The sequence below is a fragment of the Anas acuta genome, chromosome 1 (assembly GCF_963932015.1).
Source record: "Anas acuta chromosome 1, bAnaAcu1.1, whole genome shotgun sequence".
In the NCBI taxonomy this organism is placed as follows: Eukaryota; Metazoa; Chordata; class Aves; order Anseriformes; family Anatidae; genus Anas; species Anas acuta.
Window position 1 is genome coordinate 6,300,912 of NC_088979.1, and position 25,808 is coordinate 6,326,719.

Genomic DNA, 25,808 nt, shown 5'->3' on the forward strand with positions numbered 1-25,808 from the left:
TGCTGGTGGTTTGGGGAACAGCATCCCTGCTTCCCTTTTACCTCTGCCAAGGTCTCTCCCAAAAGAAAACAGATATTGATGCTTCTCATGGACAAAAGGCTGATGGAGAAATCTGACTACAAGAGGTGTGATGCAAAGAAATCAGTGGATTCTTCATCCTCTTTTTTGCCTAGGATGAGAAGCCTCTCTTTGCTCCATTACCCCAAGAGGCGTTGCCAGCCTTGCACTTCTCCTTTCCCCCCTTCTTTCTTTCTTTCTTTCTCCTTTCCCCCAGAAGCTCCTGGAAGCACTGTTGTGGGCTGTGGTTGGGGTTATTTGCTCCTTGTGTAAGTGAGGGAGGCTCACAATAGGGAAATGCTGATGAGGAGCTGTTTGTGAGGAGGGTGGTGACTGCAGAGCGCCCTGTAATGCATCAGGGGGTATGGCACTGGCTGTCACTGAGAGAAACCTCCAGATCTCTGGTTCTGTTGGGCATTACGTGCCCTTGCTTTCTCCTACAGGTCAGTGGGAATGTGGAAACCCTTGTAGAAGTTGGTTTTTCTTCCTGTTCAGCCTTAGCAGACCTCTTACTCAGTTGCTTTGCAAGGCAACGCTCCTTGTGTTGCAGGCTGTCAGAAGGAAGTGGATTTTCTCTGTATATTTGTTTTGAAGGATGGGAGGTATGTAAGGTATTAGCACGAGCTGTTAGCCTTGGTGGAACCAGACTAACGTGAAAGTGACTTTCAGTGACTGTCATCAGGACTCATTCTGAAAAGTTTCAGAAGTGCTTTTCTGATCGGTATAACGAATTTTGAGGGTGTGCTTAACAGAGAATCACAGAATCATCTAGGTTGGAAGAGACCTCCAAGATCACCGAGTCCAACCTCTGACCTAACACTAACAAGTCCTCCACTAAACCGTCTAAACGTCTTTTAAAGACCTCCAGGGACAGTTCTCAGTGGAGATGGTTTTGAACATGAGGACCAGTTCAAGTTTAAAGAGCTGGTTAGAGACAAAAGAACCTGGAGATGATGTTTTTCAGGTGCTGTCAAAACTAATCATCTGTCTTCTGAAAAGAATTACCTGTTTTTGCTGCTCTGCCTCCAGGGTGTGTTTTCCAAATGTTTTAAGAATAGCTAGGGGTTATTTTTAAAGTTAAGTCTCTGCAAAAGATGTTCATCTCACTACCTTTTTTCTTATAAATCCCTTTACATTATATTTGGACTACTTCATGATAAAAGCTTGGGTATCTGTAAATTATTGGAAAAATAACATTTGGAAGAGCCATGTGGCTCACAGGTGAGGCAAGAGCGCAGTGTGTTTGTACATGCTCTCCGTTCTGTCCTGATGAGTGGACAGGGGGACACCTTGTACGTTCGAGGTATCTTAGGCTGGTCATCATCCACACTAAGGTTTTTGGAAAGCCTTCTTGGGTTCTGGATCGATGCTGTCACCTGTACGTGCTTTCAGTTTCTCTACATTTATATCTAAGGATGTGTTAGGATCCTGCCAGAGGCGTCCTGTCTAGTAACGTAACTCTGGGGTTTCTCTCAGGGGACTGATGTCACCCTAGGCCTCAGTGGATTTTGATTCAAACTAATCTAGTAATAATAAGTGCAACTAAAAACATACGAAACAAAACCAAACTTGCTTCGCAGTGAATTTAATTATTGCATTTCTTAGGACGTAATCTTGTGCCAACAAGGAGATTTTTTATTATGTGAGTAATTCCAGTGTTAGTGATAAAAAACCTCCATATATTGACCTATTGTAAGATACTAATGGATAGGTTGCTTGCACTCTTTCTCTGAAAATACAGAGAGACAGAATTGTCAGACAGAATTTGCTCTCACTTCTCAGACATAGTAGAGAAAAAATGGAAGATAATAATAGTTATTAATTGAAATTCATGCTATTTTTCTAATTTGTACTGAAATCATATATCTGGATCTGTTGGTTCTACTAGGGACCTCCAATTACTTTTAACAGCCTTACTGATTAGTGAGCATGATTCTGAGACCTTTTGCTGTTATTAAAGCTCTCAAGCAGCACCGACAGTTGCTGCTTTCTTGAGTACGTAAGTACCTGAATAAAGTGACATGAGCAAGTTCCTGCTGGAGCTACAAGATGCATCTGTCTGGGGAAAGAGTACAAGTTCCTCTCTTCTGGAATTATCTTGCCTTGTGGGCATTTTTTAACCCAAAATGTGACTTTTTTCACATCAGATGTGACCAAATGAGTGCCAAACTGAAACTTTTGTCTTTAGATTAAATGGTCTTGATGCTGTATCTGGTCTGAAATCCAGTCTTCAACACAGCATCAATTCCAATAATGCAGGTTCGTTGCTCATTTACAGTTGCTGTGTAAGTCCTGTCATCTGTCATTTGGTCAGGGTTGTTTTTTAGGCTTTATACATCTGTTCTTAATGCCTGTGACATACTAAGAATGTGGTGTTTGGACAAATCCTGTGAGAGAATACAGGTACATAGAGCAACCTCTCCTCCTCAGATTCAGGTCATCTTGTACTGCTGTCCCAGGCTGGCTCTTGTCACAGATATCTTGTCACAGGACAGCTGCTCCTTTCTTGAGAAGGGTTCAAGGTTTGTTTTCCCTGGCAGGTTTATTTGGGTTGTGTATGAAGAGGGAGGCGAGGCCACTGCAAGCTTCAATGCAAATCCTTGAAAGCAAACAGGCTGACCAAACAGTGGAAGGCTGTAAGAGAAATGAGGCAGGTGGAAGCTAACAGAAACCACGAGGGCTGGCAGACCTTAAACGCCTGCCCTCTGCTCTGCAACCTCAACAGTCCTGCTACAGATTTCCCGAATGGAATGAAGTCAGGCTTGTATAAAGTAAGGAATGCCTGAGAAAATTGTCTTTGTTTGTCTGCTTAGTCAGTATCTACATGATTTATCGTGTATTACTTGTGTAATGAAGCTTATTTTGAGCTTAACAGTGCTACTGATAGTAGGAGAATAAATGTGTTGACTGAAGGAGATGTGGTAGAAAAGCATACAAGAATAAAGGACTTGGCATTCAGTGCATAACGTATATATAATTTAAATGAAATACAGGGACAAGATGTTAGTTTGGTGTCCCAGGCGTTGGCACCTTTTAGGAGGGAAATGCTGCGTAGCAGGGTTAATCTGGCCTGTAAGTTTCACAAAAAGATGTTTAGCATAGAAGCTGGGATTGTTGTTTCGGTTCCAAAACACATTTCAGTGAGTGACTCCAGAGTTGCCAGCTTTCACTCCTTTCTCTTCAAAATCAGGCTTGTCTCACAAGTGTGTAGTTCAGCCATTCTGATGCTCCAGGTCTGAATTTGTTTTCCTCTCCTACTTCAGAATAAGTTTGTCTCTTTAGCCACAAGGATCTGTGCTGACTATAGCCAATTTACTCCTCCAAGGATCCCACAGCAAGAAGGTGGCTGAGATTTTCATCAGGGTATCACCAGTAGACTTGTGCCTATCCAAAAGTCTGGCTGTATTAAAACAGAAGAACGTGCGTGCCATGAACAGAACTAGGCTGCCTTCTCCTCATGTCCCTGCCTACTTCAAATTACCCAGAACATTGCCACACAGGGAAACCCCAAAAGCAAGAATTGAGGAGGTGTTGCTGATGAGGTATCATCACAGGGATGGGGAAAGGTGATCTAACCTCACTGGTTTCCTGTGTTTTCTTACTGCGGCCTTCAACCAGTTTAAAATTACATTGCATTATTTATACCAATCAAATAAGGATTTATTTTTTTGAAAATTATACACAGGTAGCTGCTATGCAAAAAGAAAAATCCCTATTCCTCACTCAGGCTTGGCCGTTATAAAAGTTCTGGGTGTAGTTCTCTACCAAATGCCAGAGTTCTCTATCTCTGTGCCTTATTGAGATATGGGCAGAGTGGCATGTTTGTGCAGATTGTGGTGTGTACAGTTACTCCTTTCGACTTGTAAGCCTTTTATGGCTGTTTAGCCTTCTCATAGAAGAAGGAAAAAAAAAATCACCAGGCCTGACAGGGTGTCTTGTCTAATATTCTTTTACTCCTGTCGCTGCATGAGTGGTCCTGCAAAAAGCATAAAAATGGCTTGTTTGGATCAGCTTCCAAACACAGAACCTAAATCCCTTTTCTTTTTGTTGGTTTAGGGTTTTTGGTTATGATTGCAGCAAATAGAAGTGAGGGTAAATTCCTGAAAAGTCTCTCTCCTTCCTTTTTCTCTACTCATTTGGTATTTCATTTGTAAGAGGAAGGCTTTTGAAGTGGATTTATAGACAAGTTGGTGGTGTCAGGATTTAAGAAACATTTGTTTTGCCACTGGGCACTGGGGTGCTTTTATCATAAGTTCAGAATAGAGTGTGAGAGACACTAGTAATAAATAATATAACTAAATACTAATTAATAGTAACCAAATCTGTTGCTTAGAGCCAAACACAGACCCTGATTTCTTCTGAGTTGTCACCTCTTGCAATTTCTCTGGTGGTTTGTAACCACCAAGAGGGAAAAGGGGAAGGAGTGAAGAGATGCTGAGGAGGTCTAGCTGAGCAGTATTAGATATGGTACGTAGATATCAGGTACGTATTGTTGGATATTGTTATTTAAAAAAAAAAAAACAAACAAACAACAATAATGGCAAAAAACAAACAAACAAAACCCCCGAGGTCATTATCGCTTTGCTTTACCAGGCAGTAAGCTCTCACACCAGCCTACAAAGCGCAAGATAAATGGTGTGGATTTGCTGATAGCAGGGTTGACGCGGGCTGATTGTATCGGAGCAGATTTCCTGCCTTGCAGTGGTGGTACCATGTGGTTTAGCCTGCTATCAGATGTTCCAGAGGTGGGGAGAGACAACCCATTTTATACATGATGGGTAGGCTTTGCCTGCAGAGTGCCTGACAGTTGCTTTGCATGCAAAAATCAGAGTAATTCCGCACACACTTCATGCCCAGGTGGGAAGAGGAGTTTGTTGTCTTGCCATCAAAAATGTTTTGCCAAGACACAGTGGGAAAAGCCTGCTAAGTAATGGGTAAACTCAAGTCTTGTTTTAAAAGAGGGTGTTAGAGTGAATTCTTTTTGACTTGCATACCTTCACTCTCGAGTTTAACCTCTCTGTAGTAGAGACAGGAGCTAGCTTTATAATATCTTCAGGCTGTTTCACTCTGAAAACTGCAGCACAGGGTACCTGGCACGTTGAGAGACCACCAAGGAGCTCTACAACAAATGCATACGTTATGTGAAGTCATTACTGCGTTTTTTCCTAATTGCAAACTCGGCAGATGGAGCCTGCAATCTGAATCCTAATCTGGGTTCCAGCTAGTCCTTTCCTCACCGGGAGGAAAACGAGGTAATGCCACGTTGGTCAGCCTTTCTCTTGACAGAGGAGCTGGCGCAGGATCAGCCCTTGGCTTCCAGTTCTGTGGCTTCCAGTTACGTAGCCGTGGAAAACCGTGGTTGCAGTCTGGCTTCTGCACAATTCCTTTAAAGGTAAACCACAACCTAAATCCTGTGCGCAGCAGTGAAACAGGCACACACAGTACAATCAGATTTTTTTAACTGCTGAGGCTTGCTCACAGCAGAGCTTGAGAACTCAAATTGTGTTGTAAAAATTGTCACTTGTAACCTCAGCATTTGTTTTTGCAATGAGTCTGTGATGTGTTGGTGAACGTAGACTTCCCAAAGCTTTTTTTTTTCCTGCCAAGAGCTAAAACTAACTGTATTTCTCTTATTGGAAGTCTGCCTTTTTATTTGTGGCTGGTAAATGGCTGGGAATAGCTAGTATTTGTTGCTTTAATTCCCCAGAAGGTGAGACTGAGAGGCTGTATGCTTTTCTTGATGAGAGGAGAGATAAGACAGTCTAACCAAGGTCAAAAGTGCTCAGACTATGCAGGTGAGAAGGCAAAAGAAATAAATTCCTAAGTCTGTTGTGGTCAGCTTCCATCACATCTTAAAAATGCAAGCTCTGCCAGCCAGACACGTAACTTGTACAGAAAGTGCAGGGTAAATTGAGGCCACGCTTACCTCTGTGCTAGCACAGTTACCTCCCAAGGTCCGGGAGGCCGGCTAAGCTGGTGGAGTTCAGGCATGCTGACTTCTGTGGGCAGCAAGCAGGGGTGGGAGCACAGCATCCTCCATTCCCTGCCAGCTGAAATGGTGCAAACCCTGCTTCTGTAGGGATCTGCTGGGCTCGTATAGGCTTCCTGCCACACCCTGGTTCCAGTGGTTGCATACAGAGGTGAAAAGTGAGCAATGCCCAGGCTAGAAGGGCTGAATCAAGCAGAGGGAGGCCGTTGAATGCTTCTCCTGTGACTCAGTCCCTTTCCACTCGAGAACCTCACTTGGAACGTGTTCTCATCCAGCCCCGCAGCGCCAGCTGGGGTCAGGGCTCTGCTGGCCTGCGGGCTGTGCAAATAGCTGAAAAGCCAGGCCCTAGCCTAAAGGAGCATCTGTTCTGAGAAGGTGAATAACACACTTGGGAAAGAAGGTGAAAGGGGGAAGCGATCATCTGTGTACAAGTTCCTCCATTCCTCCTGATGTTTGTGAACCCAGACAGGCTGAGCAGCGAGGAGTTGCCTCACAGCTGAGCAACGTCTGCCTGAGGACAGGGGGAAGCTACAGCTGGGCTCCTTTTCCAACGTGGAAGACTTGCAGTGGATGAGAAAAGCATGTTCTGGCTTGGATGAAGCACAGTTATAGGCAAGAGGGAAGGCCAAATTTTACATTGCCCAGTAATGCTGAATCCTGGCACTGAAAAAGCCAATGGTGGCCTTGGCTGCTGGCAACCTCAGTGGGATGTAGGTGATTCAAGGCAGAGAAGCTGCTCTTACATCTGCAGAGGAGGGACTGACTGTTGACAGCTGCTTTCCAAGAGAAGTTCAAGTATTCAAATCCTGCTCTAGCTGGGCATTCAAATAAACACTGATTTCTTGCCCTAGTAGGCTGAAGGAGGGGCTGAGCAGCAGGTGAGAAGGGCCTCTTCGTGTCAGGGTTGGGACTGGCTCAGTGCCCTTTTTCTGTAAGGAATCCCTGTCTGTGCTTGGCAGTCTGATCTGTGACATCCAGTAAAAGGACTGTGATTGTAGCTGGGTGAGTGGACAGGAAGTTTCGTGACCTAAACACACCAGCACTACAAAGCTGGCAGTGACCTTGGCCATCAGACCTGCAAAGGATAACACCATCCCGTAGCAACGTGACACGTGTTTAGCCTTAATGTTTCTGAGAACTTGCAGAATTGTTTTCTCTTCAGCTTTGTTTTTAGCTTATTTCCTGAAGCGTCACGAATGGAGAAAGCATGTGAATCCCGATTTTATTTTTATTATTTTTCCTCTCTTGAGAAAGTACCCTCTAAATCTGCATAGCAACTTTCCTGGTCTGTGGGTTGGTCTCCAGGCCACATATAAGACAAATGACTCACGTGTTATGTACCTAACAAGGAAAGGAAATGATCTCTGAAACTGCAAATCCGTTAAAAGTATGACCTGAAAAAGCAGGGTGACCCTGCTGCCTTCCTCTGTAACTTCTTGCATTCACATAAAACTTAACAAAAACTGGAACTGTCTGTCCAGTACACTTCTGGAGGGTGTGTGTAGAGGTAGCAATACCGCATGAACAGCTTGACAAAGCATCTGAGCCTCAAAACAGCCCTGAACTCGCCTTTGGCACAGCTGTCCTGTGCTGCCCTGATAGCTTATCTCAGCCTTAACCTTGGGACAACGGGCCTTCGGAGGCAGAAGTCACAATCTGCAGTTACTGGAGGCTTTTCCAGGGCTGGCTCAGCTTGTAAGTCGATCAGAGCAAAACATTTTCTTGAAGAGCTCCTTTAACGGATGCTCTGAGGGTAGCAGGGCTGAGGCTTTTCCCTCCCCAGCTCATTGTCATCTCTCATAATCATAACTCGTAATCAAACAAGGGAAGTAACTGGTTAGAAGAGGGAAATAGCATGCTGAGACAGCTTGAAAACAATCAAACAAGCAAAAGCAACAACAAACAATCCAAATCCATAAACAAAAAACCCACACCTAAGCACTTCCAGAGCACTGCACTGGAACAGATCCATCCAGGCTTTGATTATTTCATCTCCTTGTAATCTCCTGATTTCTGCAAGAGGTGTTTTGAGTCTTAAAAGGCAGAAAGACAAAGCAGCAGAAAATATTTTATTACTTAGTACTTTTTGCCACTTCCTTCCCCCACCTGTTATCTTGCATTCAGTACTGGTGGGAACCTGTGTACATGTATCTACATCATATTTCATATTTCCCTTCTTTTCATACAGATAAGTAGTCTGTGCATGTCTCTGTCATTTTTCAATCTTTTCCTCCCTCCAGGCATTTACCAGAGAAAATCAAAGACGATGTTCAGCTAAAGAACATGAGCGGACAGTGGTTTTATGAAGCCAAGTCAAAGAGGCACAGAGATAAGATCCATGGAGCAGATATTATCCGAGCTTCCATGCGAAGGAAGCCTGCCGCTGTTGGTAAGCATCTGGCTTATGTTTGGTTGTGGAAAGGCTGGCACGGAGATGAATCTCTTAGTTAATTAACTTCTGACACTGTTGTATTTAAAATACAAGAAGAGTGTGTAAATGTTATGAACAGAAAATGATTCAAATGGGGGGTTTTGTATGTAATTTTACAGTGGGAGTTTTCCACTCAAGCAATGCTATGTACAAAGAGAGAATTCAGTGTGATCACAGAGTGGTTGAGGTCGGAAGGCACCTCTGCGTCCACCTGGTCCAACCTCTGCTCAAGCAGGGACACCCAGAGCAGGCTGCCCAGGGCTGTGTCCAGGTGGCTTTTGAAGATCCTCTCTCCAAAGAGGAGACCCCACAGCCCCTCTGGGCAACCTGTGCCTGTGCTCCATCACCCACCCAGCACAGAAATGCTTCCTGATGTTTAGACAGAACCTCCTGTGCTCCAGTTTGTGCCCACTGCCTGTTGTCCTGGCACTGGGCACCACTGAGAAGAGCCTGGCTCTGTCTTTATACCTTCCCTGCAGGTATTTACAGATGTCAATAAGGTTCCCCTAAGCCATCTCTTCTCCAGGCTAGAAAGCCCCAGCTCTTCCAGTCTTTCCTGATTTAAAAAAAAAGATGTTCCAGTCCCTTAGTCATCTTGCTGGCACATTGTTGGACTCTCCAATAGGAAGAAGGATGTGATGACTGCTATCAGAAGGGACAGGCTTGTGTTTATGCATAGGACTAAAAGCCTTCTGCAGTCCTGGATTGCATTCTTGAGGCCCTCTGAGTTACCCTAGAACAGGTGAAGAATCAGACTGAGGGTGTTCCCACTTCAGTATGGATTTTCCAGATTTTGGATGATTTGCTTGAGACCTCAGAGATTTAATTTTGTACTTTTAAACCTTAAAAAAAAAAAAAAAAAGAAATCAATCAAATTTGGGGATATAATGTATGTAACATCAAAAGTAAATGCAGTATAGTGTTTCAGGAGAAACAAAACAAAGAGAACATAAGAGCTGCTCCACTGGACTAAGCCAAAAGCTTTTCTTACCTGCATCCTTCCTCTGAATGCCTGGCGGCATGTGTAGCCTCCAAGACCAGCCTGCAGCCACTTGCACCAAAGAAATTTTGAATCAGAGGAGGTATTTCTAGATATTTTTTTTTATTATTAACTTGTCTAAGAAGTTCTTTAAAGTTGTGCCTCTTTTACACTCACCATGTCCTGTCTCGAGGCCTTTTGGAATAAAGATTTCCCACATAAGTGGGATTTTTCAGGATTTGAGCTAATCACCATTAATGTTATGCCTGGGAAAGAAAGCGAGTAGTCAACCTGTGTTCACAGAAGCATAGGTAAAATAGTATATGGGATTTTATAGTTGTCTTATAAATCTCTCCAGCACCTGGCTTTTTTTTTTTAGCCTGAAGAGTACTGATCTCTTTTGTTGTTCTTTGTACAGGAAGCAATTTTATTTCTGAGGCACATGTCCCCTCTTGCCCTCCTGTTGTTCTACCAAATCCTTTTGACTAAAAGGATTTTACATACATACATTCATTCAGTTGTACTGAAATGTGTAATTTTAAGCTCTATTAAGGGATTTGTGTGTGCTAATGAGGCAAGTATGATGCTTCTCAATAGTGGTGGAGGACTACGGTTTACTACTTTCTATAGTTTTTTTAACTAAAACTTAGCCAGATTAGACAAAAGAAAATAATGCTCTATTACACCTTCTCAATACCTATATTCCTAGAGATAAGTTTGGATAGCAGCAGTGTAGTCAGCTGTGATTACTATCTGGCAGATTTGGGACTTTACCTTAACAAGGAAAGGCCTGAAACAGAAGGCACAAATTCATAGGAGGTCAGTGCAGAGTTTTTCTGTGGTTTTGCCTAGTGTGGACTTCTGAAGGTTATAAAAATCAGCTGTAAAACTCCAGCTACAGTTTACAGTAACCCTTACATATAGCTTAAAGGAAAGCACTCAAAGCCATATCTTGAAGGAAAGTTAACTACTCCCAATCTTATTACTTGAACTAAGGCACAGTGTTACATTCAGAGCTATGTGCAATGCTTGGCTTCACTGACTCAATCACATACCAAGATATTTTTGCTTGTAGCTATGGATGACGAAAAAAAAGAATGGAAATCTTGCTTAATTTTTCATACTGCAAAATTATTAATATCTAAACCATAAAAGATTAGCCACCTGCTTAAATTAAAATTATGACCAGTTTGCAGTTTACTGCTGTAGAAAAGGAATAGTTGACTTGATTTACTGAACCTCAACTTTATTTTCAATTTCCTGTGGCGTAGTTGGTTTTTGTTTCTTCAGCTTACAGAGGTTGAATTTTTAATGTTTATCTAGCTGCAAGAAGTACGGGGTCAGTCTTTAACAGGATTGTTGTAGGAAACTTAAAATTGTAGAATGGTTTGGGTTGGAAGGGACCTTAAAGCCCACCCAGTTCCAACCCCTGCCATGGGCAGGGACACCTCCCACCAGACCAGGTTGCTCAAAGCCCCATCCAGCCTGGCCTTGAACACCTCCAGGGATGGGGCATCCACAGCTTCTTTGGGCAGCCTGTGCCAGCGCCTCACCACCCTCTGAGTAAAGAATTTCTTCCTTACAGCTAATCTAAACCTATCCTCTTGTAGTTTAAACCATTCCCCCTTGTCCTATCACTGCAACTCCTGACAGAGTCCCTGCCCAGCTTTCCTGTAGGTCCCTTTAGGACACTGTGAGTGTGAGGTCTCCCTTTTCTTCTCCAGGCTGAACATCTCCAGCTCCCTCAGCCTGTCTTCACAGGAGAGGTGCTCCAGCCCTCTCATCATCCTCATGGCCCTCCTCTGGACTTCCTCTAACAGGTCCCTGTACTTCTTGTGCGGCAGGCCCCAGGGCTGAATGCAGGACTCCCTGGGGGGTCTCAGCAGAGCAGGGAGAATCACCTCCCTTAACCTGTTTTTGGTGTGGTCCAGGATGCAGATGGCTTTCTGAGTGCATGTTGCTAGCTCATGACAAGCTTTTTGTCCACCAACCCCTTCAAGTCCTTCTCCTCATGGCTGTTTTCAATCCAATCTCCACCCAGCCCGTATTCGTGTTTGGTGCCTTGCACTTGGCCTTTTTGAACTTCATGAGGTTTGTGTGGGTCCACCTCTCAAGGATATCCAGGTCCCTCTGGCTGGCATCCCTTCCCCCGTAGTGCCAACTGCACTATGTGGAATTTATAGTAGTATTAAAATATATATTCTTCAGAAGGCACCAGATCTAATTCTGTACATAATTCAAGTGTAGTGGACTTCTGAGAGAGATGTAAGACCCCGTGTAACTACTTCTCTTTGCTTGTTGTGAAATACTGTATGAACGCGTGGGAAATAACAATCTTCTTCTTCCATGTTGTAGCTGAAGTGAGTCAGAGCAAATCAAACAAAGCAAAGAACAGCTGGGTGAGCAATGTGAATAAAGAAGTCTTTGTGCAACCAGAACTCCATGGCATCGTGGAACATCAGGAAGAAGAAGAACTGAAGTCTAGTTCAAGGTAAGGTGTCTGTTCAATCACAGAATGTGTACATCAGGACTGGTGAAATGCCTGAGCTGTAAGTTCCTCCCAAAACGTTGTCCTTCCCTCTTATTTCAGAGATCCTCAACTATTTCCTCAGAGTGGCCCAAGGAATCAATATGTATGGAAGGCTGACAGATCGTAGTTGTGCACTGTTAGATGGTCTGTATTCGAGTGCAGCTCTCTGTAGGTTACATCTGCAAGGAGAAAGCTGCCAGTGCTGTGTGAAATGGTCCCACGCAGGTTCCTCATGTCACAATTTTGTCTTGCTCCAGAAGTGGGACCAGGATTTTCAGGTTAGACTAGTAGCAGGCTGTGATCGGTCCTCTACAGTCCCCTTACTAATATGGGGACAGAAACCTCTGCATCTATTCACTCAGGGAGACCAGACTATTGATTCAGCCTGAATTTTAAACTTAGACCATACAAAGAATCAGATTGAAAAATTGCTTTGGGATGGAATTTTCCCTGGTGTGTGTTTTAAGACCTCTTACACTTTTGTAAGGAGGCCAAATGTACTTCAGGTGGAAAGAATGAGAACTATATATATATTTTTGAGGCAAATAAATGTGATTCTACCAAGGAATGTCTCTCTGCAAGGTAGTCTTCCATTCAGAGTAAGGCAAGACAGCTTGCGTATGACTTAATGTCTACAGCTGTTGCAGTAAAGCTGGATGAGTTATTTCTGAGCTAAGGAGGATTTGGTATTTAATCACTCTAGCTCAAGTCCATAAACATTCCGAACAGCTTCATATTGCTTAGAAATATCCTGAATTGACTTCTGAAAGAAACATTTCCTCTCTAGAATGCCTATATGTTAATTTGCTGTGTGGAAAGCTTTCAAAAAGGTTGCGTTTGAAAACAAATGGCGATTTCCTAGTTAGGGAGTCTCCTAGCACATGAAAATTAATGTCTTTAAACAGCCAGGTCCTCAACCCTATTGAGGAAACAAGAACTAGGGTATAACAAATACAACTATCGTTTATGCTTCCAGTGAACACAGTGAGGTAAGAGCAAGAGTTCCTTTTAGGATGACTCCTTTTACTTCTAGTTTTACTTCTGTGCCATTGATTGGTTCTGTAAGCTTTCACCTTTTTGTCTGTCGTCTTCATCCTTCTCTGTACGTCCTTTGTTTTTTCTTTGCAGCAAGGCTTCTCTCCTCCTATGCGCTTGCACAGTATCTAGTAGCAGTTCCATCTTTCACTTTCGTGGTCTGCAAACTGGGCATACACGTTCATGATGAATGGCACCAAAGGTTGGTGTAAATCTTAACAACTCTGGCTTGCTTTGCTGGTCTTTCTTATCCTTTACATTTCATTATCAGTGAACTCAGAGGGGTATCTGCCCTACCTGTGTCTGAAATTGTCCTGAAATATCAACTAAATTGCTTTGTCTATAGACTTCCCAAAAAGTGGAGTTGTATGGTAATGATAATTAAGTTTGCGTAGCATAAGAAAGAGCTTAGCGTCCCCTTCCAAGTTGACTGATAATGCTGGCAGTGTTAGTTTTTACCCAGTGTAGGTTATTTACAGTGGCTTTTACCTTCACAAGACTATGGAATTATTTCTTTATGAACAGCAGAAGGCATGCTGCTGTTCAGTATATTTTTACAATATTTTGCATGTCATCTTCCACATCAGGGAAAGGAGATGAAACTGTAAAAGAAGTCCAGCTTCATATTTGTACCATTAAAACTTCACAGATTTTGTGACTGATCAGAGAGTAATAAACTTCATAAACTGCTAGGGCAGCTTCTTCAAAAAAAAAAAAAAAAAAAAAAACAAAAAAGCATAGTGAGGTTTAAGAGCATGTAGACTGTTTAGAATGTGACCAACTTGATTGTGATCTTTAACTTAAGGTGCTTTAGTGACTTACTTCAGGTCACACCCACGTGAATTGTGATAGCTATTATCCAGGACCCTCTCCTGCCCTCTGCTCCCAGTTGTGCTGACTGCCAACCTGTGTGCCTTATTTATGTCTGCTCAGGATGTTCCCCCTAAAGCAAGCTCCTGTAGTCTAGGCTTCATGATGCAGCTGGAAGCAGACCTGAGGAAGGGATCTGTAACATGTGGGCTGGGCACTTACTTGCCCTCACTTTGCATGCATACTCAATTAGATGTCTCAGATTATTTGCTTGCTCCAGCATTTCACATTTGGTAAGCCAATGTGGCAAGTCTATGTGTAATTCAGTGCTTATGATTTCAATAGAGGCTTATTTCACTGCAGCTGAGGTTAGTCTATGCAATGGTACAGCTGGGAGATTGCAGGAGGTGCCATACGTTCCTAAATAATTCCTCCTTTCTGTTCTCTTGATCCTGGACTTTTGAAGAGCCTGGTCTGACCTGGCTGTACCTGCATCTAATGGCAGCAGCTGACTGAAATTGAGAGGGAAGAACGATCCTAGGAAAGCAGAGGCCCTACCTGTTGGGGGGAAGAAGGGGTATTTGATTCAGACTTCAGAATAGCAGAGCCACAATTTCTGTTGACTCTTCCTCTTGCAGCACAATAGTCTCAAAATGGCTGGAAAGAAGGGAACGAAATCAAGTATTACTTTAGATGTTGGTATTGCCTGAAGTGAGTTACCAGCTTCTAGTGTTCAAATGCTACCTGTGGTTCAAGCACTTGGGCCTTTAATATGTTTTTCAAGTGCTACATTAAGGGTATGTTTGTGGGAATTTTATTTTTAGGTTTGTTTTTGCTTTTCTTCCCTCCCTTTCCTTCCCCTTAAAAGAATGGGCTTCAGGCCATCGCTGGCTTTGCAGACTTTGTACAAAGTAAGCAGCTGCTAACCTCAGGACTGGGACCTGAAAATATGTGGTAGATCCCTTTTGTTCTGGATCCTATTAAAGCAAACAGCTTCTAACTGAATGTTAGCTCAGTTCTAGTAGATCTACATTTGCATGCTTCTGAGGCTCAAATTCATCCCTGGGGCCAGCTCAGTTGCTGTTTTGTCAGGGTGCTGCGATATTAGATGTAATCAGCCCACAATAATAATCTTAAAACTAGCACGGTGAGCTCCAAGCCCAGGCCCTAAATGTCAAACTCCTGTAACAAAGCTATGACCACTTGTTTTTTTTGTGGGCGTTGCATCCCAAGGTGCCTGTCTCGCATACCAGGCCAGTTGTGTGAAATGTCTTTTGCAGGTGTAACCTTGTACGGAATGAGTTTGGATAGTGTGACTCAGACTGTCAATATTACCTCTGCTCAGTGTAACCATCTGTCTATATGCTGATTCTTGAAAAAGGGCACTGTTAAAGGGGTTTTCTCTTTCAAATTAAAATTTGTAGGGGTTTTTCTTCCCCGGGGTAGAAAGTACTCAGTCCACTATACTGAACAGGTGGCAAGTGTGGGTCCTAAAGTTCTGCAAGGTGAAAAATTAAATAAAACCCTTAAGTCTTAAGATCCATGTAACTTTTCTGGAATAGTAGGGGTGCTGAGATACCTAGATAAGGCCATTTATGCAGTACTGTTAAATTGCACCGGCTTTACTCCTTCCAGACAGGAACTTCTGCACCAGATTCCTAACCCTTTAGAACGAGCTCAGGAAGATTATTTGCCTGAATGTGAGGCCACTTCTGAGCAGACATGTCAGGCAGTGCACGCAAATCTCTAACCCCTTCCTCTGCCTTTGCTCCTGCTTTGACCTCATTGCCTCTTGGTTCCTGTCCAGTGCTACCAGTGCCTGCACAGGTTTGGGTCTGCACTGTGTTTTCAGCACTTTGTTTTGCAGAATTGCAGTGCTGCAGCTTTTTTTAGCCGGGCAGTATTTATTAGCTTGGCTTCATGCACTCTTAGATTATCCTTGTAAATGCACGGGTCCCTTTGGCTTTCTCATCTGTATAGGTTGTGGGTAAATTCCCATGTTTAGACCCTGTGTCTAGAAACTCAGTTGTAGGGTCTTGGTTTTTTGTTGCCCACTTTTTCCACTTTTCCCCTTCAGGATTTTCAGTATATAACGCCAAAGTAACAACTCTTTGATTCTTCTGTGGTATATCTGAAGTAGCACTGCATTGAAATATTGTGGGATTGTGTCCATGTTCCACAACCATTTTGAATATTCTCTCTCCACCTGTTTAAAAAAAAAAAAAAAGAACTAATCAGAAGAATGTCTGATAAGTTTCCTACACCCAGAGTACATAAGAGCATTGCCCTTGTTTAAAATAAGGGAAGGGTTGAAGCATTCATGACCTAGACCTTAAAAAAAAAATAAATAATAAAAATCATGTTTGTGCTGTTGGTCAGTAGATGGTCAAGATGAGACATAAAGTACAGGAGCTTGTAAAAGCAAAAGCACAAACTCAAGTGCTCATAAAAACAAGAACCCAAACTCCAGCCTAATGGAATAAAGACTCTTTAAATACACGTATTTTCATTTCTTTTTAAAGCCTTAGAACTAAGGATCAAAACTGTAATGTGAAATGATGTTTTTGACAACAAATTAAAAGTTTCAGTATTAAGCTCTTTGAGAACTATACTTTTTCTTATTTAGGAGCTGGGATTAGAAAAAAAAAAAATCTTTAGAGCTGGCATGTGCATGTGAGAGGCTGCTGTGGTTAGTGCTGAAATACAAGAACAATTTATTTTGCTCACCCATGAGTTCAGTGCATCCCTGAAGTTTGTATCACTATGCACACAAGCGTATTTCTTAAAGGTAGTGTGGAACCAGAAGAACAAGGAAGAGATGGAGGAGGTTATAGCTCAGATAACTGTTTTTGTATGTTTGTTACCAATACCTTGCGCTCAGGCTGCCCATTAATTACCTTCCTTTTAATGATGTTTCTCTACAATAGGAGTGATGTCACTTTTCAGATGTTCTTAGCTGTCCAGGTGCCCACCAGCCATTTTTTCTTCAGTTTTGAGGTTAACAGTGCTGAAACCTGGAGAACCTGGGAGTGTTGCTCTCTACCCAGCAGGGCAGACTGTTGCCAGTTACGTGATCAGAGAGATCTTTTAGACTGAAAATATAAACAAAATCTGATTGTTTTGTGGGAAAAAAAAATCCTTTTGCAAATAGTCACGAACTAATTTTTGATATAATATAGGAACTGTTTCTTCTGGCTGTTTAAGTTCTTCTTCCTTGGGGTATACTTAGTCAGGATGACAATTAATAATTTATTTGCAAAATCTGTGGTTTGATAACATCTTAATTGAAGGAATAGCTTGTAAGGCCTCCCTCTGAGGGAATCTGCTCTTGTCTGTGGCATGTCAGATCTTTGCTATAGTGCTCAGGGAGTTCCCCTGATTTTTCTGGCTTGGACACTTTGCAAAGCTCTCTTTTACTTAGCAATTTTATCCACTTTGGTTTCAGTCCTAGAAGTACAAATGTAGGACAAGAATAGTGGTAATACTGGTACTGTTTGGAGAATGGTTATATTTACTTAAAAAGCTTGCTCAAAAGTATAAAAGATATCAAAAACGCTGTTCCTGTCCTGGCAAGTAGAAGTTGCACTGAATTCTTTAACAAGCAAAGAAATTGTTGCAAGGAAATAAATCACCAAGGTCATCCCCTTGATATGGGAAGGACAAGGTTTGATTCTAAATCTGATGAGAACACTGAAGAGAAAGCTAGGTGCCAAGAGGTCGTATTTGAGTATGTGCAACTGAATATCTGTTTTGCATTTTTAAAAAGGCTTAAAATGACACCCAGTTTGCTGAAGTTGTTATATGTTGTTTCCTTGCAGTTCTAAAACAGTAACTTCAGGATTAGACAAAACAGAGGAAAGATCTGTGAAGGCAGCAGTCTCGCCAGTAAAGGTATGATTGGTATTGAACACAGCAGATGTTATCTCTTTATATTTTTGTGTTTCTTTGCTTGAATGATCAAGATAATTAGATATTTGAGGAAGAAAGATAAGTTGGAAAAAAAATAGTATTTTTTATTCTGGAGGGAGATAATGGAAACCAGTAAAAGTTCAGTGCTGATATGCTTTTATGGCTATAATCATTGGTTTTCTGTGCTTGACATTATTTCCATCTCCTTTAGCCACTGAAAAGAAATGTCTTGCTATCTTCTACTATCTCTAAAGTACAGAAGTAGAGAGAATTTCTTGTAACTTGCAACAATTTGGGATTGTCAAATGTCTTTAAGTGGTGGTTTCTCCCTGATGTTGGTGACTTTAGGAGGAACAGGATTAGGCTGTCACTAGCATTTCTGATAGTTCCATGGTTCATGCTGTTTAGGTTTCTTGTCATGTCTCCAGCTTAGGAAGCATGCTTTTAGACTCAGCCAACAGGGTAGTGAGGCAGAGGAAATCACTGCACTATCATGTATTCTGCCAAAACTGTACTGATAAGTAACTTGACTCCAATTATAATGTTCATTCCTTTTTTTAGCAAAGGAGAAATCCATTTAATTCCACTGTATCAGGTGATAACTTGAGCAGTGGAGAATCAGAAAACAGACCAGACATTCTACCTCAGCTATCAAAGAAGGGTAAATATTATGTTTAACATGACTGAATTTCTTGGTGGTGGATATGGAAATTTTTACTTTTGTTGCTTCTCATTGTAGGATAAAATGGATTTTGATAACTGTTCTATTTGAGTTCATTTCAAACCTAAGATAAAACATGAATATATTTGAGAAAACAGCTGTTTCACACATGTAAATGGGTTTTGATTCTTTTTTCACCTGCATTTTTGTCAGCATTAAGCACTCTATCTGAAAAGACTGTTTTGTCCTGAATCACTAGTAGAGAACATAAAAACTTCCTGGAGTTGGGCATTGCTATCTACATGACCTTCCAGTAATTGGTGCTATGAACTCAACAGAAGGGTCGAGCCTAACTGTCTTTAATCTTTTTTTTTCCTCAGTGCTGTTTATTTTAGAATAAAAATAAATCCTGCCTTTTCCCCAATATTCTCTGCAAGTAGATAAGTGATAATATATCACAGTATAGGCAGTTGAGACTAATTTACAGGTTTATGTGTGGAAATTACTCTCCTGTATGAAGCTTCTTAACAGAAAAAAGGGAGGCTTACACATTAGAAATAAAAATAATCTTTATATCCCTACTGAGAGATCATTCCTGCTTTTTAGCCTGTCCTACATACAAATGAAAATAGATTTTCTGTAGCTTGCTGTTTGTCTTCTGAACCTGAAGAGATGCTTATGTATTCAAAAGCTCCCCTTCCCTGCAAAGTTTGTCCCTTGCAGGATTTATACTAACCAAAAATTCAGTGCACTTCCTATCTTTGGTATCATCAAATTTTTCTTACTCTAGAAATATTAACCAACTAGAAGAATTTCATCTGTTAAAGCTTCCTGTCATACACAAACCCAAACTTTATGTTCATTTTCCTTCTGTGTTTTGCTGTGTTTTTAATGAACCAATATTATCACTGCATTCTAGATCTGTAGGGAGCATGTCATACCCCCGAGTTTATGCAGATGAATGTCATGTAAACTCATGATTTCTTCTCTGTATACATCTTGCAGAAATTTTGTCACCTTCAATAGAGAGCCAACCTAAAACAAACGTACTGAATGATGAAACTGAGATACCTAAGAAGCCTTCTGTAGAACCTACGGATGAATCACAGAAAGGACCAGTTAAGCGTCCCATCCCAAAAGCTAGAAAATTAGTTCACAAAATAACAGATTCTGTGCCACAAAGAGAAGATGTTGTTCCAAAACCAGCCAAACGGACCCAGGGGGTTAATGGCACTGGTATACTTCCCAGGGGCATTCTGAAACGCAGTTCAAGTTCCAGTTCCACTGACTCAGAAGTTCGTGTCAATCAGATGTTAGATGTTCAGAGTAAGAGTAGTATTCCTACTACAACTATTTTTGAAGGAGAAGTTGAGAAGAACACTCTTACAGAAGAAGCGGAAGAGTCCACACAAATTTCACTGGAAAAATTAAAACAAGTGAGGTTTTCATCTAGCATAGGAAAAAGAGAATCTCTGCAAAGCCCACGGATACATCATAGCAAAGAAACGGGAGAACTTGATTTGTTAGAATCTGGTGAAATAAAGACTAGTGAGAATGATCCTATTGGAACAGATTCACTTGGGAATAAGCAAACTTCCACTGTAAAGTCTTTGGGAACCCATTCATCAGCTGTACATGTGAAAACACACAGTTTACAGGAAGATAAGCCTGCATCCAGTCCTTGTGATGCTAATGGGTCAGTCTTCCTAGTTAATGAAACAGTCCAAACAAAGATCATTACTCCTAAGAAACTTGAAACTCCACAGAAGACCTCCACCAATATCTTATCAAATAGCAATAAAGAACTGAGTGTTGATGAGACGTGTGAAAATAAATCCAACCAGTCCTTGAGCCGTGAATCAAAGTTGCTCAAAAACTCTACTGGTAAGAGACTAATAGGAGTGAGGAAGAGAATGCAATAGCATATAGCCCATGTTCATTAATGCTCAAATTGTTAGTATCTAAAAATTAACGATTAAGAAACAAATAACAGTAACATGCTGTATATTGCAGAATTTTTAAAACACTTGGATTCTAATTCTCTAACATGCTACATATTCTTAGATGATCTCCTATTGGCATTCTTAAGAATTAATCAGATTTGAGCCTGGCTATTCATCTTTAATGTGGATGATAAAAGTGACATGGTGGCACTTGGATAAAATTCCTGTAATAAAGCCTGATAGATGTGTCTGGATGGGAACTGAAGATTTCTTGGTGTACTGCAGTTGATTGTCCTCAGTAGTAATCCAATTGTGACTTGATTTGCTGATGTGACTAAACACAAATATGCTATTTCTTTCCTCTCTCCCACTTCATTGGAGCCATTTCCTTTAGAATAGGAATAACCAATCTTACCTGCTCCCACTCCCAAAAGTATTAGGGCTAACCTTCTAGGAAAAGATCACTTTTCAGTAGGATATCTTAGTGATAAGGAATTTATTTTTCACACTCATGTCTGTAGTATGGTTCTTTCCAAGACCACACCAACAGAGAACTCTTTCTTTTGCTAAGAGTTCAAACAGACACAAAACCAGAAACTGAGCGATTTTTTTCAAGATTGAAAAATTTTTAGTCTTGTGTCTGATTCCTAACTCTGATGAGTTTGTTTATGTTTGTAGATGAACATTTGCTTTCTGCTGAGACAAAAGCACATGACGTATCAAATACCAATTCTGCAGCTCTTCAACAAGGTAAGCCCGATCTTGTTGAGGAACAAGTTTCTAAACAGACTTTCGAGCCTGACAGACATGCTGATGGATTTGTGAAAGTGGCCGATGAATCTGTATCAAAAGTCTTAGACTGGTTTAAAAGAAGTTCTGGTACTGAAGATAGGAAATCTGTATCAGCCAGATCACAAGGCAGAGAGCTCAAAGAAGTTGGCTCTGCAACTGGAGCAGCAGTACTTCCTACAGAATACAGCGGAACTAGCATGGATGGAAAACCAGAAGTTATAGAAGAATTACCATCTGGAAGGGATAAACAACTGAATGCTATTTCACCCACAACAATTTCAGAAGATAAACACATGATAAAAGAGAGGAGGAAACCTAAGCAGGGGAAAGACAGTGAGGAGCAAAATGACAAATCACTAACCGAGTCTGACTGTACAAGAATTAAAGATAAAGAATCAGGTCAAGAAATCAAGCAACAAAATCAAAAATCACGTGTCTTGGAGCATCATGAACACAAGCTACCAGCTCAGAAATATGAATCGGAGAAGGCAATAAGAGAAAAAAGAAGAATAAGAGAGATCAGAGCATTTTGGGAAAGGGATAAAACTATCCCCAGTCACAAAGAGAAAGAAGTTGGTATCAATACTAATGCATCAGGTAGTGGTGCATTGAAAGGTCTCAGAGAAAGTGACAAAATAAAGCCAACTGCAGAACGCCTACCTTATGGATTGGATGATCAGAGCAAGAATACATTAAGAAGTGCTGAACTGAGATGTGCAATTGTGGCTTCAAAAAATGAACGTGAAAACTCTTTTGAGTTTGGACCAGCCTGTGATGTTAGAAAAACAGAAAGAACGCTTCCAGCTGATAGTGAAATTCATGAACCCACGAAATTGGCAAAAGCTAGTAACATAAAGCCTAGAGTCTCTGCCACTTCAGCTTCCCCAGAAATTAAAGATAAAGATAGGAAAGAAACATTTAAAGGAAAAGTTGGTGCTTCTTCCCAACAGAAGCCCAACTTCCAGTTTTTTTCTTTAAAAGAAAAAATGAATGAGAAGTCCAAAAATCAAATTTCAAATCCTTCACAGTTTCAGAGTTTGAGAAACTTCTGGGATGCTGGAGTTAAATTACAGAGTAGCATTGACAGGGGAGATGTTTCTTTGCCAAATAATACTGTTCGTAATAATACTTCAGTAACCCATGAAAGAAAATCAAAGGAAGATAAGGGCAGAGATAATGTGAGCAACCAAGTGTTAATCCAACATCAAACACAAGCCTCTGAGAGAGAAAAACCAGAGAAATTAGATTCTGTGATATGTGAACTGCCTCTAGGATCGCTTACCTTAAAAGGTTTGAAGGTAACACATGCACAAAACACAGACTCTGTCCAGCCAGTCAAAAAACCAGTTATCTCTCAACCCCAAGAACAGATGGGTCTTCACAAGCATGAAGTTAAAGAACCTATAGAAAAGAGTATTGTTTCAACAAAAGAACATCCTCCCAGAGGATCTCAGAAGATGCAGGCTGGTTTGCAGAACCTGCTCAGGGAAACCTCTGTATGTCAGCCTCCTGAATTAAGGGTAGGGATGAAAGCATCTGAAACAATGAATAATATATCACAAACTAATTGTAGTGGAGAATCAACGAGCCAACAAGATATCAGTCAGTCTGAAGAGGTCAATGAGACCGCAGAGAGGTCTGTTGCCCCACCCAAGGTCAGTGGTTTGAGTTCAGCTTTAGAGAAACTGATGAAGGAGGCCTCTGAAATACCATCTCCTAAACCAAGGCGTGTGGACAGGACATTGCAGAGGACTGCTGAGATGCAAGCTAAAAGCACGACCTATCAGCATGATGGAGAATCACAGCAGGAAATCAGTGAGTCCATACAGAAGTCTGTAGCCCCATCTAAAGTTAGTGGCTTGAGTTCAGCTTTAGAGAAACTGCAGAAGGAGGCCTCTGAAACACCACCTCCTAAACCAAAACGTGTGTACAGCGCATTAAACGGGACAGCTGAGATGCAAGTTAAAAGCACTGCCTATCAGCATGATGGAGAATCACAGCAGGAAATCAGTGAGTCCATAGAGAAGTCTGTTGCCCCACCCAAAGTCAGTGGTTTGAGCTCAGCTTTAGAGAAGCTGCTGAAGGAGACCTCTGAAACACCACCTCCTAAACCAAAACGAGTGTACAACACAGAACGAAGGACTGCTGAGATGCAAGTTGAAAGAACTGCATATCTGCATGATGGAGAGTCACCACGAGAAGTCAGTGAGTTCATAGAGAGGTCTGTTGCCCCATCCAAGGTCAGTGGCTTGAGTTCAGCTTTAGAGAAATTGCTAAAGGAGGCCTCTGAAACGCCACCTCCTAAGCCAAAAGATGTGGACAACACATTACATGGGACTGCTGAGATGCAAGTTAAAAACACCAACTATCAGTGTGATGGAGATTCACTACAGGAAATCAGTGAGTCTGTAGAAAAGTCTGTAGCCCCACCCAAGGTCAGTGGCTTGAGTTCAGCTTTAGAGAAGCTGCTGAAAGAGGCCTCTGAAACACCACCTCCTAAACCAAAACGTGTGGACAACACATTACATGGGACTGCTGAGATGCAAGTTAAAAGCACAACCTATCAGCATGATGGAGAGTCACTGCAGGAAATCAATGAGTACATAGAGAAGTCTGTAGCCCCATCCAAGGTCAGTGGCTTGAGTTCAGCTTTAGAAAAGCTGCTGAAGGAGGCCTCTGAAACACCACCTCCTAAACCAAAACGTGTGTACAACACAGAACGAAGGACTGCTGAGATGCAAGTTGAAAGAACTGCGTATCTGCATGATGGAGAGTCACCACGAGAAGTCAGTGAGTTCATAGAGAGGTCTGTTGCCCCATCCAAGGTCAGTGGCTTGAGTTCAGCTTTAGAGAAATTGCTAAAGGAGGCCTCTGAAACGCCACCTCCTAAACCAAAAGATGTGGACAACACATTACATGGGACTGCTGAGATGCAAGTTAAAAACACCAACTATCAGTGTGATGGAGATTCACTACAGGAAATCAGTGAGTCCGTAGAAAAGTCTGTAGCCCCACCCAAGGTTAGTGGCTTGAGTTCAGCTTTAGAGAAGCTGCTGAAAGAGGCCTCTGAAACACCACCTCCTAAACCAAAACGTGTGGACAGGACGTTACAGAGGACTGCTGAGATGCAAGTTAAAAGTGTGACCTACCAACACAATGGAGCATCACTGCCGGAGAAGAGTGGTGAGACCACAGAAACATCTGCGCTGTCCAAGGCTGAATACAGGCTACTTGATGTTAACTTGCAAAAGCTACTGAAAGGGGTCTCTGAAACACCAGGTCCTATGCTGGAGAACACGGATGAAAAGATGCATGGTAAAATGTCAACCAGTCAAAGTATGTGTCCTCCTTCTCAAGAAGAGAGAGATCACCCTCGAGAAATAGAAGAAACAATAGAAAGAACTTCAGTTTCAGATATTGCAAAATTCAGAGATTTCAGTAGCTCGGTAGAAAGACTCCTTCAAGAAGCATCTGAAGCTTCGTCTCAGGTATCACGAGAGGTACACAAACAAGAGAAGTCTGGGGATTTTTGTATGTTTCCATTACAAAAAGAGTCTCTGTTCACAACAATGTCACAGCCTTATCATAATGCATTAACTACTTATACAGGGATGAAGACAACTATCAAAAGTGGAACTCCAGAACAAAACATTGAGGCTTCAGTAGATACTGAAGCTTCTGATATACTTAAAAGAAATGGGGCTCTTAATCAAAAAGAACAGAGAAACATGCCTCCAATAGATCTTCTTCCCCTGGAAGGAGAGACTAATACAGCTGTGAACAAGCCATTCAAGGTAAATGCCAGAGGAAGGACAGATGAAAGTACATCCTCAGATGCCTCTGAAAACAATTCAGAATCAAAAGAACTGTTGCGATTGAGAAGAACAAGCACACCTCTTAAAGATGAGAGCAATTCCCCCCAGCCGGGAGGAGCTCAACTCTGCCTGGCCTTTCAGCATGAAGTTACTGACGAAGAAGATGGTTACAGCTCAAACTTGGGATCCAGGTTTTCAGACGAAAACTCTGATTCCCATTCTGGAACCGAAAGTTCAACTCGTGAGCCATCTAATTTCTAAAATTAATGGTGATGGGTTGTTAAACAAAAAAGCTACAGCTTTTCTAGTAGCTAACTTGAAATATATTAAACAAAACTCTGATGCTTTATTGAATACTTTGGATATTTGTTTTGGAAAGGTATGAAGAACTAATTAATTGAAATTTAATTGGATTTTTTTGACAAACATCAACTAGATTTGGGTAAGGTCATGGGAGAGTAGCAGCATGAATGAATCACATCAGTCTTCATGCCTTGCCCTTTTCTTCTTCCTCTGAGTCATCTCTTTCAAATCAATAACATTATAACACTCAAATTCTGGTATTTCTTTTAAATACCCCAGATTAAAAGAGGGGGAAAAAATAATCAGTGGCTGACTGAGTTCATTCATAGAATCATAGAATCATAGAATATCCTGAGTTGGAAGGGACCCTTAAGGATCATCAAGTCCAACTCTTGACATTCTTCAGCTTGACCAGCTAGACTTCAAAGATAAATACTTATCAGTGGAATGGCTGCATATAAAGACACTACCAATACCCTGTGCTATTTAATTTAGTATTGCTGCCTGTTACACGAGAAAATGGCCCTATAAATGAAGCAATCTATTTACCAAGA

The 25,808-nt window shown here is 41.6% G+C and overlaps 2 protein-coding genes across 13 annotated transcripts in view; one reads left to right on the top strand and one right to left on the bottom strand.

The window, feature by feature from the left end:
* CCDC83 (coiled-coil domain containing 83) overlaps window positions 1–6,425 on the bottom strand; it is a 45,608-nt gene extending 39,183 nt beyond the window's left edge. The window contains exon 1 of the mRNA XM_068659979.1: window positions 5,984–6,425. The gene's annotated coding sequence lies outside the window, so the exon portion shown is untranslated. The remainder of the gene's footprint in view (window positions 1–5,983) is intronic.
* The window catches only part of SYTL2 (synaptotagmin like 2), a 56,477-nt gene that overhangs the window by 15,624 nt on the left and 15,045 nt on the right, over window positions 1–25,808 (top strand). For 5 of the 12 annotated variants that reach the window (XM_068657980.1, XM_068657905.1, XM_068658149.1 and 2 more), the window contains 6 exons: window positions 8,287–8,435; window positions 11,812–11,947; window positions 17,650–17,722; window positions 18,302–18,401; window positions 19,407–20,285; window positions 21,023–21,094. In XM_068657980.1, the coding sequence (XP_068514081.1) occupies window positions 8,287–8,435; window positions 11,812–11,947; window positions 17,650–17,722; window positions 18,302–18,401; window positions 19,407–20,285; window positions 21,023–21,094 (1,409 nt within the window). Of the gene's footprint in view, window positions 1–8,286; window positions 8,436–11,811; window positions 11,948–17,649; window positions 17,723–18,301; window positions 18,402–19,406; window positions 20,286–21,022; window positions 21,095–21,194; window positions 25,193–25,808 lie in introns of those variants that run through there. The other 7 variants (XM_068657671.1, XM_068657746.1, XM_068657829.1 and 4 more) reach the window with 2 other exon arrangements.